This window comes from Schistocerca gregaria, chromosome 4, assembly GCF_023897955.1.
Source record: "Schistocerca gregaria isolate iqSchGreg1 chromosome 4, iqSchGreg1.2, whole genome shotgun sequence".
NCBI lineage: Eukaryota > Metazoa > Arthropoda > Insecta > Orthoptera > Acrididae > Schistocerca > Schistocerca gregaria.
In genome coordinates, this window is record NC_064923.1 from 142,869,425 (window position 1) to 142,885,632 (window position 16,208).

Sequence of the window (16,208 nt, forward strand, 5' to 3'; positions counted from 1 at the left end):
TGAAGCATACCTGTATTCGTCGTAGCATACTACTCACAAGTTCATCGACGCACTGTTGGTCCAGATTGACCCACTCCTCAACAGCGATTCATCGCAGATTCCTCAGAGAGCTTGGTGGGTCACTTCGTTCATGAACATCCCTTTAAAATCTTTTCCAGGCGAAAGGCAACGGTTCCTAGGTCGAGTCTCGGTCCGGCACACAGTTTTCGTCTATCAGGAAGTCTCTTATCCAAGGCATGTTCCAAAGGGTTCATGTCTGGAGAAAATGTTGGCTACCCTAGTCAATCGATCAAGAAGGAAGTCATTCATGATGTGCACCATGGGGGCACGAATTGTCGTCCATGAAGACGAATGCCTCGCCAATATGCTGCCGATATGGTTGCACTGTCGGTCGTAGGTTGGCAGTCACGTATCATACAGCTGTCACGGCGCCTTCCATGACCACCAGCGGCGTGCGTCGGCCCCACATAACGCCACCCCAAAACAGTAGGGACTCTCCACATTGCTGCACTCGCTGGACAGTGTGTCTGTGGCATTCAGCCTGACCGGGTTTCCTGCAAAAATCTTTCCGACGATTGTCTGGTTGAAGGCATATGCGACACTCATCGATAAAGAGGACGCTTGCTAATCCTGAGCGGTCCATTCGGCATGTTATTGAGCCCATCTATACCGCGCTGCATGGTTTCGTGGTTTCAAAGGTGGACGTCGCCGTAAACGTCGGTAGTGAAGTTGTGCATCATGCATTCTATTGGCACAGTTTGAGTCGTAACACGACGTCCTGGGGCTGCACGAAATGCATTATACAACATTGTAGTGTTGCTGTTAGGGCTCCTCCGAGCCATAATCCATAGGTAGCGGTCCCATCTACTGCAGTAGTAGTCCTTGGGCGGCCTGAGTGAGGCATGTCATACTCAGTTCCTGTCTCTCTGTATCTCATCCATGTCCGAAAAATGTCGCTTTTTTTCACTCCGAGAAGACTGGACACTTCCCTCGTTGAAAGTGCTTCCTGTCACAAAGTAACAATGCGGACGCGATCGAACGGCGGTATTGACCGTCTAGGCTTGGTTGAATTACAGACAACACTATCCTCCTTCCTGGTGGAATGATTGGAACTGGTCGGCTGTCAGACCCCTCTGTGTAATAGGCGCTGCTCGTGCATGGTAGTTTACAACTTTGGGTGGGTATAGTGACCTCTCTGAACAATCAAAGGGACTATGTCTGCAGCCAATGTGTGTCTTCAGGAGTTCCAGAAACCGGGGTGATGCTAAACTTTTTTTGATGTATGCAATTTGCGTTATCCATTAAAGCTGTGCACACTAATTTTTTAAAGGTGAATCCGGGATTAATTAGTTTTCTGGGTCGCGGTAACATTACACATGCGAGGGGGTCATCAATTTTAGGACACACCACTTTAAATTATATTTATTGGTGGTCGTCAAGATGGTGGTGACCATTAGAATTCCTTGGTTTGAAGAAAGACTCCAGGAGCGCAGGAATCCATTACTGGGTGATAGTTTTCTGTCTGGACTTTCGAGGTGAAGGCAGCCTTACAAATTTGGAGAGTTCCCTCAGAACTCGCTGGTAAGAAAGTCCTTTCCTTTTGTAGGAATGGTCGTTTTGGGTCCCTATGGTGACAGTCTACTGCTTTCTTGTGATACTGAGTTTTTAGATACGGTCCAGCATGGTTACTGAGCAGCTATTTTGTGCATGTCCGTGTCGATCACAATGGACCGACATCCGCCTATATATGCCAGGCAGCGCACAATCAAGCTCAACTATTGCTCCTCATTGCTTGCGTTTCTCTCTCGTCTCAGATTTGTACGGATTTATTTCGTTACATGTTGATAATATTTCATCGTCATCATCTTCATTCAGTATATGGTCGTATTTTAGGATCAGTTCCTCTGGCTTATTTTGCCTCGAAACTCTTTAAGGGAAGTCCAGCGTTCCTCTTGCGATTGGATTCTTCTCTCTTCCAACATTAATTATCAATAACAAATGGTTCAAGTGGCTCGGAGCACTATGGGACTTAACTTCTGAGGTCATCAGTCCCCTAGAACGTAGAACTACTTAAACCTAACTGACCTAAATACATCACACACATCCATGCTCGAGGCAGAATTCGAACCTGTGACCGTAGCGGTTGCGCGGTTCCAGACTGTAGCGCCAAGAACCGCTAGGCCACCCCGGCCGGCTATCAGTAACATTTGTAATGGATTCAACATTTAGTTCTTGCCTAATATCGATGTTCCTTTTATGGTCAAACAATGAATATCCCGCTACAAAGCGAAGGGATTTCACCTCTCATGATTCAGTTCGTCGAATTGATCAGATGTTAGGGTCCAACATATTCAATTCCATATAGCAGCAAAGGCTACATTATTTCTTGGTAAGCTAAATTAATGTTTATTTTTTGTTCATTACGTTGTAATACACGTTGTATAACTCCTCTGAAATTTATAAATCTGGCCAATAACAGCTTTACATTATCTCACGTTGATAGTTTAAAACTGCACCCTACGTATTTAAACTCTCTTACTTGTTCAGTTATTTCTCCATCCATAACAATATTGGCTCTTGTGGATTCCAATCCTGAAATACCATCACTTTAAATTGATGTGTCGATATTATCACTCCGTATTTATCGGCAATTTGACTCAGTTTATGTTCTGAAATTTGAACATTTTCTGCAGATGCTTCTATCATAATTTCATCAGCCGTAAAAAGCATCGTCATAAAATCGAAATTATCCCTTATTGAATGCGTCACTTAATAAAACGGCCAATTTACAAATGGTATTGTCAACGTAAACATAAGAAAGAGTGTGGGACCGTGGGCAGCCTTGTCTTCTTCCTTGACTGATATCTGCAGATTTTGTGCCATTCCTCACATTACGGATTCTTATTTTATTATTTTTGTATAATGCCTCAATTTCTGTAATCAGATGTAATTCTCATATCATTTTGCGCTTTGCCTTGTCAAATGCCTTTCCATATTCGATAAAAATATATAAAGCTGGTAGCCTAAATTCCCTTCCTTTCTCAGTTACTTGTGCCAAAAGGAAAAGACAATCAGAAACCGGTACCTTTTCGAAAACTACGTTGCACCTCTAACACACCTGCTTCCGCCATTGGTAATATTCTGTTGTTTACGGTTTTAGCACAGAGTTTGTATTAGGAAGTTAATAGACATATTTGTCGATAATTTTTGAATTGCTCGATCCATTCGTCTGCCACATTTGTGCTCAGCCAGCATACAATCAAAATTTAAAACTCTGTGCTGTAGTTTATTAAAGGTAAATTTATCAACTCCATATTATCAGTACCTGACGACTGATTTTGTTTCTTTGATCACATTTTGTAGCACCTCTGCTGTTATCAGAACTTTTAATTTAAGTGGTGTTTGACAGGTGCGAACTTGATAAAACACTAGTGTATTATTTGTTTACAATTTCAGTGCTGAATTTTCGTGTTCTGCTGCTCTATATATTTTGAATGCAGAATACATTGCACTGAAAGTGTCGAAACTCTGTCCTTCCAGGTGTCATGATTGTGATACTGCGCTTCCTGTTCACCGACATCCCCATGATGATTTCGATTAATCAGATTCGCAACTACAGTTAGGAGAGTGCCAGATCCTTTCAAGGAGACAATGTAGGCCTTCACTTTCGTACAGCACTGTTCAGTTGCAGAAGCGCTGGGCACTGAAGGTGTAACACCACAACAGATTTTGTAAGTCATTGTCAGGAATGTGTACACGACATTGGAATATTATATTTTTGCATTTCGGTCTTTTTATTGATTTCTCCTACACATAAAGCTGCCTTCTACTGACATGTACTTTCCGTGTTACCGCCGCTAAAATACGAGGCGCGTTCAGTAAGCAATGTGGCCTTCAATAAGCAGCGTAGTCTTCCAAACAGTGCCTGAAACGGAGGGACTTTCCAAGCAGAGAGCTTTAACTGAAATTCTTCTGGTGGAAAGCCACAGAACTGAAGATCTTCATAAGCGCTTGTAGAATGTGCACGGAGAAGGCAGTGAACAAAAGCACGGTGAATCTTTGGGCGAGGCGTCTATCATAGTAGCAACTAACCTCTCTGATCTCCTGCGTGATGGTAGGCCGCACACAACTGTGGATCCTCCAATGTTGGAACGTGAAGGCACTGTCGTTCGAGACGATCGGCGGATCACAATCAAACACCTTGCTGCACAACTGGACTCTCTGTTGGTAGCGCTGACACATCCGTCCGCCAATTGCAGTACTGAAAGGTGTATGCCCACAGTGCTTCTCGCCGCCTAACACTTACTATGGATAGCAACGAATGTCTATCTGTGCGGAGCTTGTTGTGCATTACGAGGCTAGTCCTGACAGTTTATGTCGAACATCGTCACAGGTGATGAAAAACGGATTCATCGCTTCGAACTTGCAACAGAAGGACAAGCCGTGGAGTGAGGCAACACCACCTCTTCTTCAAAGAAAATGTTGAGAGCCGGACTCTCTGGCAGTAATGTAGTGGCCACGTTCTTGTGGGACTGTAAAGAGGCTATTCTGTTTGATGTCCACCCTCATGGAGCACTGATCAACTCTGAAGTGAATTGTGCTCGCCTCAAGAACTTGAAGAAACGGCTTCAGCTTACCCGTCGCCACAAAAATGAAAACGAACTTACCCTTCTCCGCCGGCCGATGTGGCCGAGCGGTTCTAGGCGCTACAGTCTGGAACCGCGCGACCGCTACGTTCGCAGGTTCGCATCCTGCCTCGGGCATGGATGTGTGTGATGTCCTTCGGTTAGTTAGGTTTAAGTAGTTCTAAGTTCTAGGGGACTGATGACCTTTGAGGTGAAGTCCCATACTGCTCAGAACCATTTGAACCGTATCCTTCTCCATGGCAGCGCAAGGCCACCATACAAGTCCACACACCAGAGAGGCGACCACAAATACTTCCTTGCACTGCCCTTCGTCACGCACCTTACATCACGGATCTCGCACCTTCAACTTCCATCTCTTTGGTCCAATGTAGTATGAACTATGCGAGAAGCAGGGCGTGGATGATGGCGATGTTTCTGAGACAGCAGGACTTTGGCTCCCAAGTCTGATCCTATAGTAACGAAATCGACCGACATACAAGCCCTCCCAGTGAGGTGGCGTAAGACCGTCGAATTTACCGGAGATTGTGCTGTGATTTTTAGCTAAAAAAGGGGAGATTAATATGGTGTATTGGAATCCTGACCAAAACCAGCCTGCTTTCATAAAAAAATCTGTTTTATTATTTATTGAACGTCCCTCCTATTACTTGCTGTTCTCTCATCAGTTGCTATTCAGTGTCAATGGCGTCTTTTATACCACACACTTCGAAGTTACAGAATTTTTTACGATGTTTCCAGAGAGATCGTGATAGCCTGGCATGCGCATGACACTTTTAATCAGAGAGATGCAAGCGCATGGCCGCTGTGACTGTAGGACGTCATTCACCATGAACTAAAATCAGTAAGTAGAGCAGTCGTTAGTAAGATAACATCTCCTCGCAGCGGGATAGTGGTTTCTGCTACTAATATCTTGTTACTGACTGTAAAATGTCAACTTTCACGGACGGAAAAGTCACCATAAATAAAATGTTCCGGCCTATTAAGCCTTGGCCGAATGGATTCCACCTTAAAACCCTACGTTTCGCCTGCGGAGGACATTTTCAAGGAGGTTCGTAGCTTCTTCAATGTCCGATTCCCACCTTGGCTCGCTACTGACTACAGCAAAATTCTGCCTCCAAGTGCGTCCGCGCGATGGCGTGACGTCACATATTACGAAAGCGAGAGCCGAGTTCGCCGTTTCTATCACCCCATGGAGGAAGATTGGTACATATCTTCTTCAGCACCGCAATCCAGATGTCATTCAGTTTCACGTCATCCTCCTTCCTATTGAAACTACGGGGTGTTTCACCATCTCTGTGTCCTCTCTGTATAACCTTTCATGGTACCCGCTTGTGGCTGCCATTACTTAAGTCCTACGAAAATGAATACGATTTTCTCCTAGTTACGAAGCATGTTCCACAGTAGATGATCCCTCAATCTCCCTCTTTCACACAGAGGCACACAGACCATTACCTACATCGGCATTCGAATCACAACCCACAACAAAAGCGAGACGTCATAAAGACGTAGGCGGATAGGGTGAGGAAAAATCTGCGAACCAGAGATGCTAGATGCAAAATTTAAACACCTTACCAACTCGCTGATGTGAACAGAACGTTAAGACCACCGCTTAGAAATCAATGCAATGCACAGGCGCCGGTCTAATTAAAATTTTCCTGTATTTCATTAAGGACGTTACAGGCCGTAAAGGAAAAATCTTGAAGAAGCGAAACGTATTGGTAATCTGCAAACCCACCTGTAAGATACAAGATCATCTAAAATCGGCCAAGAATGCTCGCCACTAGCTGGAAAAAGCAGGAATTAATAGGAATACGTGTGGTTATGTGGGGTGTATGTGCATACTACAGAAAGAACTGTCAAAAAGCGACGAGAAGAGCACGACGGTAATTGCATAAGAGAGGAGATCTACAGATCAGCTGTTGCGGAACATTTTTTTGAGCCAGGAGACCACCACATTCGTTTCGTAGGACTCAAGTACTGGTAGCCACAAGTAGATATCATGGAAAGTTGTACAGAGAGGCCATAGAGATTGTAAAACCCCCTACATCCTCACTAGGAAGAGGATATTCAGCCTTCTTTCTTCACCCATAATATGCGCGGTGATATGCATCAGTCCTTTCATGTTTAATAAATTCCTCGTTTCGCTCTCTGTGTAAAAGATCTTTCCTTCTTTTGTCTTCTCCCCAGTTACTCTCAGACATTGTCTCAGATAACATTCATTTCACTTTTTCGTAACCATAAAACCAACTAGTTTACCCCTCAGATTCAAAAACTGAAACCTGACACCTTTTTCCTATCTTTACTTTCCCGAACTCACATAGGTGTCATTGAACTAAACCCACCGATTCCCTTAACCTACATTTCCACAAAGTCAACGAGGGTCATCGTAGATAAAGATTAACTCCACTTGCTAACAAAGTAAAGCGGCGACAGAATTTTGTTTACAACAAGTCACTGTTAGCCAAGAAACGACTTTTCCTTTTTTAAAAAAAATATTCCTGCTGCGGAACTATATGTCAAGTCAATGTTTACGTGCATACTAATTTTGACGATTTCAAGGACGCACATATTTAAATCATTTCACAATTCGATGACGTTAATTTTGAAATTTTTTCAAGACTCTTGGCTAAGGAATCAGTTAAACTGTTTGTGTTTACCGCCATTTTATTGTAACTAAATGTTAATTAGGAGAAGAAAAGGGCTGTTCGTGGTAGAACAATCTCATCTTCAGGAAAAACAAATTCGAAGCAGTGAGGATTTATATACGTTGTCACCATGCAACACTTATCACCCATAAGATGTATCAGACGACCACGTCTGCGAACCTGTATAACGTTTATCGACCATCTTCGTTGAAGATGGCCACGTCAACGAGATGGTATAAAGTTTATCGGCCATCAAATGTACTAGACGCCATCTAAGTGATATGGTGCGGACGTAGATTGCTTTCAGTGTTGTTGACGTGGGGAATGAAAATTTACGCTAGCCGTAAAGAGTTTGTTCCTGCGGACGTTATGACTGATAAAACCCCAATCTGATGAGGCAGGCGAGTTTTAGCTTACATCAGTATCAAAAATCTACATGTGCGGCATATATTCCACAGTGCCGGAATATCCGCTAGGTCTTAGGTGCCGAGTGTGCGGTTTCGGCTAGCTGACAGTCACACTAAATACGTGATTCTAAATATAGTTAAAAATATGGCGTGGCACTTAGCTTGCAGCAATAAAAAGCTAACACTGTTTAAAATTTAACCGTTTCTCTCGTACATATCAAACACACATTCCAGTGTAAACAGTGCAATGGCGTCTGGCGACGTATTTGACACCATTCACAACAAGCCACAAGAAAAACAAAAGGGAACTGAGTAGCCGGGATTTTCATTCGTATATCTACTTCAAGAGCTTGTGATCAGCTCTTATACAGAGCGGACTACCGAGGTTGAATTAAGGGCGAAAAAGAGGCAAGTGAAAAGCTAGAGAAGAGGTTGATAAAATTGTACCATGCACACGTCTATAGACTGGCGTAAATAAATTATTCAAGTATGTGGCTTCCTTCCTTATAATGCACTGACACTACCTTTCTTGCTTTTATATAAGGGTTGATCAGAAAGTTTCCGTTAGAGGTGGTTGTTGCAGCGTATACGCAACGAAGCGCAACTTCGGTGCGGGTATATATGCAGCGACATGACGGCAACGGACTAATGTGGAATGCGTGCGGTGAACACGGAAACGTGAACTATGGCGACGCTACTACCAAATGCATCCGAACAGGAGCAACGTGATGTTATTCTTTTCTTGCTGCCTTAGGACAAGCTCCTGTAGATATCCATCGGAGAATGAAGAATATGTATAGGTATGCATGTCTGTCGGAAATCCTGTATGGAAAGATTTTGATTGCCCCTTACACTACAGAATCTCTAAAAGTGTAAACGTGATCCAAGACAATGTCAAGTCGGTGACTACCTTGGTATTGTTTGATCTTATATATATATATATATATATATATATATATATATATATATATATATATATATATATATATATATATGCTCGTAAGCCGCTGGATCTAGTTGAACTAAGCGTGGTAGACATGAAGACATGATAGTTAATACCTGGAAGAATGTGGACTGATAAGGGAAGGAATAAAGAGGTTCTGTGTAGAATCGGAGAGGAAGGGAATATGTGGAAAACACTAATAATGAGAAAGGTCACGGTGATAGGACTTCTGTTAAGACATGAAGAAATTACTTCCATGGTACTAGAGGGAGCTGTAGAGGGCAAAAACTGAAGAGGAAGACAGAGATTGGAATACATCCAGCGAATAATCGAGGACGTAGGTTGCAAGTGCTCCTCTGAGATGAAGAGGTTAGTACAGGTGAGGAATTCGTGGACGGCAGTATCAAACCAGTCAGAAGACGAAAAAAAAATTGAATTAATCACTATAGTGGTAAGAACCAGCTGTCTCTGAAGGGGATGGGGATGAGGGTCAAAAAGCAGTGTACCCAAGATTCGCGAATACCTGTACGTCATTCATCAATTTCTTGAGCTTCCACGGAACTTTACAGTTTCAAACCTTTACATTTTTTTTTTCGCTATCACCTAACACAAGATGATATAAGGAAAAGAGTTTATCGCATACAACATTATCGCTGCTTATGCAGGAAAAACGCAACATTAATAAAGACGATATACTTTACTACTACTTTACTGCTTACTGTATTAGCGACACACTTTGCGAGTTTCAGTCAATATAACACTGAATGTACTAGCAAAATAATATCATTGTACGAAAGATAGCTCAGGACGTATGACGTCATACACACAGAAACACGTTAAAAACTGCCACATCATGGACGACGTTTTAATCTGTTACTTTTTTACTACTAACTTTATTCGCAACACATTTCGGCAGACATTAGTCACTTATGCGACTGGGTGTACCTGCAAACCTATATCATTGTGCTACACATAATTCGGGAGGAGATACGAGTTTATAAACATTGAGCTGCGCGAAAATGAAATTGCTTAGCTGAAATTCGCTGATGAAGTTTGGTTTCCTTTGTGGTGGCGCTCAACTGTATTTACACAGTCCAATCTAGGCACTGTCACGAATGATGATGATGACAACACAAACACCCAGCCCCCGGGCACAAAAAATCCCAAACCAAGGCGGGAATCGAACTCGGGACGCCGTGATCCTCAAGCAACGCGTGCCACATTTTTCCCCCTGTTATGTATATTGCTTGTTATTATTCGTTGTATTTAGTCGTAGCGGTTGTCAGATGTCACTTGCTGAAGTTCGTTGTTGATCCCTTCATTCAGTTATGTATTACAGTGACCAGCCAGCTCTCTAACCGAACACGCTGAGCCTCTGTGGCGACGACACTAGACCAAGAGCTGTGAACTGGGATACAAGTTATCTCAAAATCCTGAAACGATATTATCTAAACTGATATAATTATTATTTATGATCTGGAGGGATATGCGAGTACTATGGTGATAAGAACCATAAGCCTTCTGTTGGGTTGGGGGAAATAACGAACAGAGAAGAGGAAGGAGGACATATTCTTTCGGGGGACGGGGAGATGGGAGGAGAGAGAGAGGAGAGATGGCGATGGCCAGAGAAAGGAAAGAGGAGGAGACGAGCACTAAGAAATGGTTCAAATGGCTCTGAGCACTATGAGACTTAACATCTTTGGTCATCAGTCCCCTAGAACTTAGAACTACTTAAATCTAACTAACCTAAGGACATCACAAACATCCATGCCCGAGGCAGGATTCGAACTTACGACCGTAGCAGTCGAGCGGTTCCGGACTGAGCGCCTAGAACTGCTAGACCACCGCGGCCGGCGAGCTCTGAGAGATGGAGGAAGTGACGGACAGGGAAAGCGAAGGAGACGGTGAAAGAGAGAGGAGGGGAACAGGAGGATATGTCTGGTATCCCAGCTCGGCATGTTTGAAAACCGCCGGATGGTATGCACATCGATGAAGTCTGCCAGGGGGCACTGTTTAATTGCGAGCGCTGCAGTCGTAGATGTAAGCGTCTTTATGGAACGCGTGATTTCGGCAGAAATACGTTCGACCTCCTGTGGGAATATCAGAGTAGCGAGCTTGGAAGAAATGGACAGGAAGAGGACAGGTGCCGCTCGGTGAGAATGTAGCTCAGACGCGAGGCGTGTCCTAGTAATCCCCACAGATACGATAGCCCTGTGTCCTGGATGGCGCAAAGGCTAACGCATGTGCCTAATAAGCAAGAGATTCTGGGTTCGATTCGAGGTGTGGTACATAATATCACGCGTCGTCACTGATTCCGTGTAATGTCCTTTCCTTTCTTTCCTCCCCACCTTCAATTTTAATGTAATGTTAGTGCCGCCATAAGCCACGTTTGTCTGGCGTACCTATCAAGGCTTGCGCCCGTCCTACAAAGACATCGGCGTGGCGTCCTACACATCCAGGGCGCCTGGCGCTCCATCCGTTAGTTGTGATTTCTCTGCGTGGTTGTATAGATGTCACTAAATATAGGTATCTTCGTTCAGAATTCGCTACATCTTAGTGTTGGATCTAGCTTTGCTCTTTGAACTTGTTATTCTGCTGTTTAACGATGCAAAATACGTTAGGGACAGTGGCTGAATCAGCACTCCACCCGGTATCAGTTGTCAGATGACACTCTCCATTGTCCCTTTTTCTTGCTAAAGAAGTTGTCTTCATTCTTGAGTACGGCTGTGCTCATGTTCGAAGAGAAGTGTTTGTTGCTGTCGAATGGTTATTCAGAAAGATTCCACGTGGTCCCATCGCACCTCGTGTACAATCAGTCCCTCCAGCAGCGTGATCAATCGTACCGCTCATATTTGACGGACTTGCGGCGTTTGAGACGACACTGTGATTCCACTTATACAAAGACGACTTGCAAAGCTTCATATGCTGAGTCACTTATCCGAGATGTTGTTGTCCCGTTGGCTCCCAATCCGGTAATAGGTACTGCAGCCTTCAGACTGGATATCCACTTGACAGACTATATTTTGGAAATCACGCCCAATTTGGGATCTTACAGGCTGCAAACGAACGCCCCAAGGTTAGACTTCAGGTAGCACCAGTTCAGCCACCGTCTCGGAGTCGGAATTCTCGTAAGTAATTTTCCCGTGATAATCGACTTCGGATGTCTCCATTGGCTCTGAACAGCTTGTTAGGCCTTGTCGAGTTACGCAGCGGGATTTACCATCATGTCCTGACTCCCACGTGTGGACAATTTGGACTGCTGGGCGCACTGCATCCTTTCTGCGAAACATTGGCATCTCCGCATTGTATGTCGTTAATTGTCGACTCAGTCCGAATTACCCGCCGCATGCATGACGAGTATATGCATCAACTTCAGAAAGTTGTTTCTCAGGGTGATCCTTCCACCATCCTTCCACTTCTAAGATGTTTATTACCTTCACATATATTCTTCCTCGCAATATACAATTTTAAACAAAAATTCTGTACACAATTATGTGGTGTTTTGTTTTATTCCTCGTTTGTTTTACAGAAACCAGGAATGTTATATTTATGGGTTATCGGCTCATGATCAGAATATTGCTACGGAATATCAATAGCCCCTACAGATTTTCATACTTAAACTATATCAAACACTATCACTGACATTACTATCGCGAAGCATCCAGCAGCTGGTGGGTTCTTTCATACCCCATCTGCCAGTGATGACTTACTTTTTCATTTTAAGCGACTTAAAATTCAAATCTACGTTTGATTGGGAATAAGACCCATGGTAAGAGAGAAGGAGGGGAGAGGGGAGGAGGGGAACAGAGGATGGAGTAGAAAATAGAAGATGGACAAAGAGTGGGGCAGGAGAAGTTGGACAGAGAGGGGGTGAGAAAAGAAGATCAGAAAGTGTACTCAATTTCCATACATATTTAGCAACTGCAAAGCTTTCTCGAGTTCACTGGTGTTACTATATGTTCGTTTATTTTAAGGATGTTGTTAGCCATTGTAGTTTCCACTGATGACCTGTTAATCATTATACCTTTCGTGACAACCTCTAACGACGTAACCTTCTCGAACTAATCTTCCCAGAATGCGTGTTAAATCCAAAGTAATCATCATTTAGTATTGTGGGAATCTTATTGGTTTGGATATTTCAAAAGTAGAGTTGTCAAGTTTTATTTATATATTCGGTGGCTTGAAATACTCGATAGTTCGATTCCCTGCAGTTCTGCTAGTTTTCTTTGTCACACACCATGTCTTCCACCATTGACTAACATTGACTACTATTGTTAAAGTAAAAAATGCAATGCCACGCCGTGATTCCCAGTCCATATTAAATAGCAGTGCCTACCTCTTTTAGCTAATGGGTAAGTTATATCACTAGTATTCAAGAGTCCAAGTGGTCACGAAGAAATCCTTTGGCGGAGCGCATGGTGTCTGTCCAAAGCGAACTGTCAAGGACTACCCACTTCTAGAAGCTTGGGTAATGGATGTTGTCAGTATGTCGAAAGATGTGTGGGAGAAGCATGTAAGAGCATGATCGACAGAATTCCGTAAAATGTGGCGAGAGTTAGCTTGCCGATATGAGCACGTGCCTGAAAGGAAGAAAAACTTGGGGTAACCACTGGGGTAGTCGTCTAAGCTGCTGGGCCGCTCCTGGAAGAGTCTAGTATGCGAGTTATCTTCCTGGAATAGGATGTGCCCCTAGGCATAAAGCACGGTAGGTACCCATACCTTTGCATGAAACAACACTATCCCTGGTCGTCAGGACAATGGGCAATCTCAGGCAGTAAAATACGTGCGGTAGAGGCTAGGCGTAAGCAGTCTCGTCCGTTGTTCATCAAACCTGCTGGGACAGTGGTGGTTATAAGTCAAATGGTAAGAGTAATAAACATGCACCAGAGTGCTAGTTCAAGTCCTGGGCACGTAACAATTGGTGCTACGGCTAAGAATCTGTGACTCACTTGGATTTGCTGCGTAAAACCTGATGAACTGCAAGATACCTCGACAGTCGGTAGGGCTGGGCATCTGCGAACTTTTATGGGCAGCAAATCCGACTGCAAAGCGTACTGTGCAGATACCGATGCAGAGGGGTGAGCAGTGTGAGGGCCGTCTACATGAGCAATGACTGGCAGAATCAACTCAGATTCTGTGTCTAAGTGCACCCCTCAGATTGTGAGTCTAATCTTTACAGAAATCGAGTTTCTGTAAGCCTGGAACTGCACGTGGTGGTGTAGCTGGACATTGGCTCTCCCCCAGTATCGATGCATACACCAGTTGCTACGAGTCAGGAGCACAACAGAAAGATAGCGATGGCGATCACATAGGGCAACGCAGAGGGAAGGTTTCCGGATGATTTCGTTCCTGGTTCTCTGTAGAGTCTTATTGTCGAAGTGTACAGGCAGCGCCTGTGACTTCACATGTGTGTCCCCAACTGAAATGTTACGCTGACTTGTCTGGAAGTGCATGTGGAATATTTGCGTACCTTCATTCACTTACTGGATTGCACCTGTAGTGTAAGGTAGATTTTCTGTTGAAGATGCTAAAAAGACATTTTTTTCTTTTAAGATAATTTGTTTGCCTGAGTATCACCAGTGCATACATTATTCTTATGTTACTCCTATTGGTAGATTGTGCCATACATGTTACTTGTGAATTTTTTCACTTTTTCTTACTCCTAATTGATATCATGCACCTTACTTAGATATAACCCAGTTCTGTTTATTAATCTATCTTGTATCTTGTGAAGTTGTTACCTAGATCTACTTGCGCTCACTCAACTCCCAGCACTTCCACTACATATACTATCCTGCTGCAAACCAGCACCATTTTTGTATGGCTAAGTCAAAGATATGCAACATCAAGTACGAATGTGCATAATCAAGTGCTGTATTCAAATCAGTCTATGGAATAACGATAGCTTTAAATTCTCATTTTGCGTATCTCGTGAATTTTGCATAATGGTATGCGAAACAATAGCTGAGAAACCGTGCGTACCCCTGGGAGACTTGAGGATGTCCGGCTGCCGGCCGTCGACGACGCAGCTGTCCTGGGCCGTTTTGAGGCGGTAGGAGACGACGTAGCGCTCGTGGCCGTGGTTGATCTCGAGCATGGAGCCGTGCTGCGGCGGCGGCGGCTGCTTCTCGAGCTGCAGGGCTGGCGCGGCGCCGCCCCCGCTGCAGACGCCGCCCCCGGAGGCGCCGCCACCGCGCGCGCGGCCGCCCGCCGCCTCGTACGCGCGCCGCCGACGCACGGCCAGCACGGCCACCAGCAATACGGCCAGACCCGCCGCCAACAGCGCCCCCGTCAGCAGCGCCGCCAGGGGCACGATGTCCCAGCCGCTGCTCTGCGTCAGCTCTGCAACCGGCACACGGCACGTACCTGACAGCCGCGGCTTCACGTACTCCGCAAAAGGTTACACCCTTATGAAATCACGGTTACGGTAGTGGCGAGTTTCCTTTTTGCCTCTGTGGCTGTGAGGGTTCAAACATGGCTATCAATCAATCTGTAAAATCCTTTCCAAAAATCTCTCGTAACAATACCCACTCCTACTTTTTCCAGCAAGTGCACAGGTTCCGCAACGATCGATCCGTTTACCACTCAATAACCTACCACACATAGACTAAATAGGCATGCATGTAATTAGGGAAGTAGGGGTTCTTTTCATTTGCTGGTACAAAGTATATGTGGTGAAGGGTAAATGGATAATGAGAGTGAGGTGTGGTTCTCAAGAGATCTCGGGGGAGGGTAAGACTTGGGAGACCTTTGATGCATTTTCTTATGTGAGGATGGGCCACTGAATAATTTTAGCTAAAACAATGTCTATATCGCAGATGATGCTTATTTTTGTGGTAAGTGGTTTCAATCGTTGACAAACCTTCTTCAGACCAGCATTATCTCCATTTGTCACGTGTGGGGTCGATGCATACTGTAAAGTAGCACCTGTTATAAACTAAGCAGTAGCTTCAGCGCTAGTTCCATGTACCATTTCTGTGCATCACTCATGAACAATTACAATAGAGATAACCCCATTGGTGACACAATCTAATCGTTTTTGTGAAATTACTCACAAATCGCTATTGGTTATAGTCAGGACATCAAAAATTGTCAGTCAGTACCTGTTAGAAAGCTTTGTGTCCTCGTGACCTCTACCTCACAATGGACACTCATCTGTTTCATCATACATAACACTAATAGACTCTATGTCCACTAAAACCTAGCCTGGACTCCCAATCTACTAACTGCTTAGATGGAAGCCTACAAAACTCCTCCGAAACTCTCCCAGACAGACCATGAAGGCCCAACGGTACCGACCGGCCGCCATGTCATTTCCGCCCATAGGTGTCACTGGTTGCGAATATGGAGGGGCATGTTCTCAGCATACCGCCTTTTCCCAGTCGTATGTCAGTTTTCGAGACTGGAGACGCTACTTCGCAATCAAGTATCTCCTCAGGTTGCCTCACAATGGCAACGTGCACCCCACTTGCCAACAGCGCTCGGTAGACTGGATGGTCACCCATCCAAGAGCGAGCCCAACCCGACAGCACTTAACTTTGGTGATCTGACAGGAACTGGTATTACCACT

The 16,208-nt window shown here is 44.4% G+C and overlaps 1 protein-coding gene across 2 annotated transcripts in view; it reads right to left on the bottom strand.

Annotated features, from left to right (window-relative positions):
• LOC126266984 (neural cell adhesion molecule 1-like) overlaps positions 1-16,208 on the bottom strand; it is an 801,025-nt gene that overhangs the window by 22,259 nt on the left and 762,558 nt on the right. For both annotated transcript variants that reach the window (XM_049971722.1, XM_049971723.1), the window contains exon 12: positions 14,621-14,980. In XM_049971722.1, the coding sequence (XP_049827679.1) occupies positions 14,621-14,980 (360 nt within the window). The remainder of the gene's footprint in view (positions 1-14,620; positions 14,981-16,208) is intronic.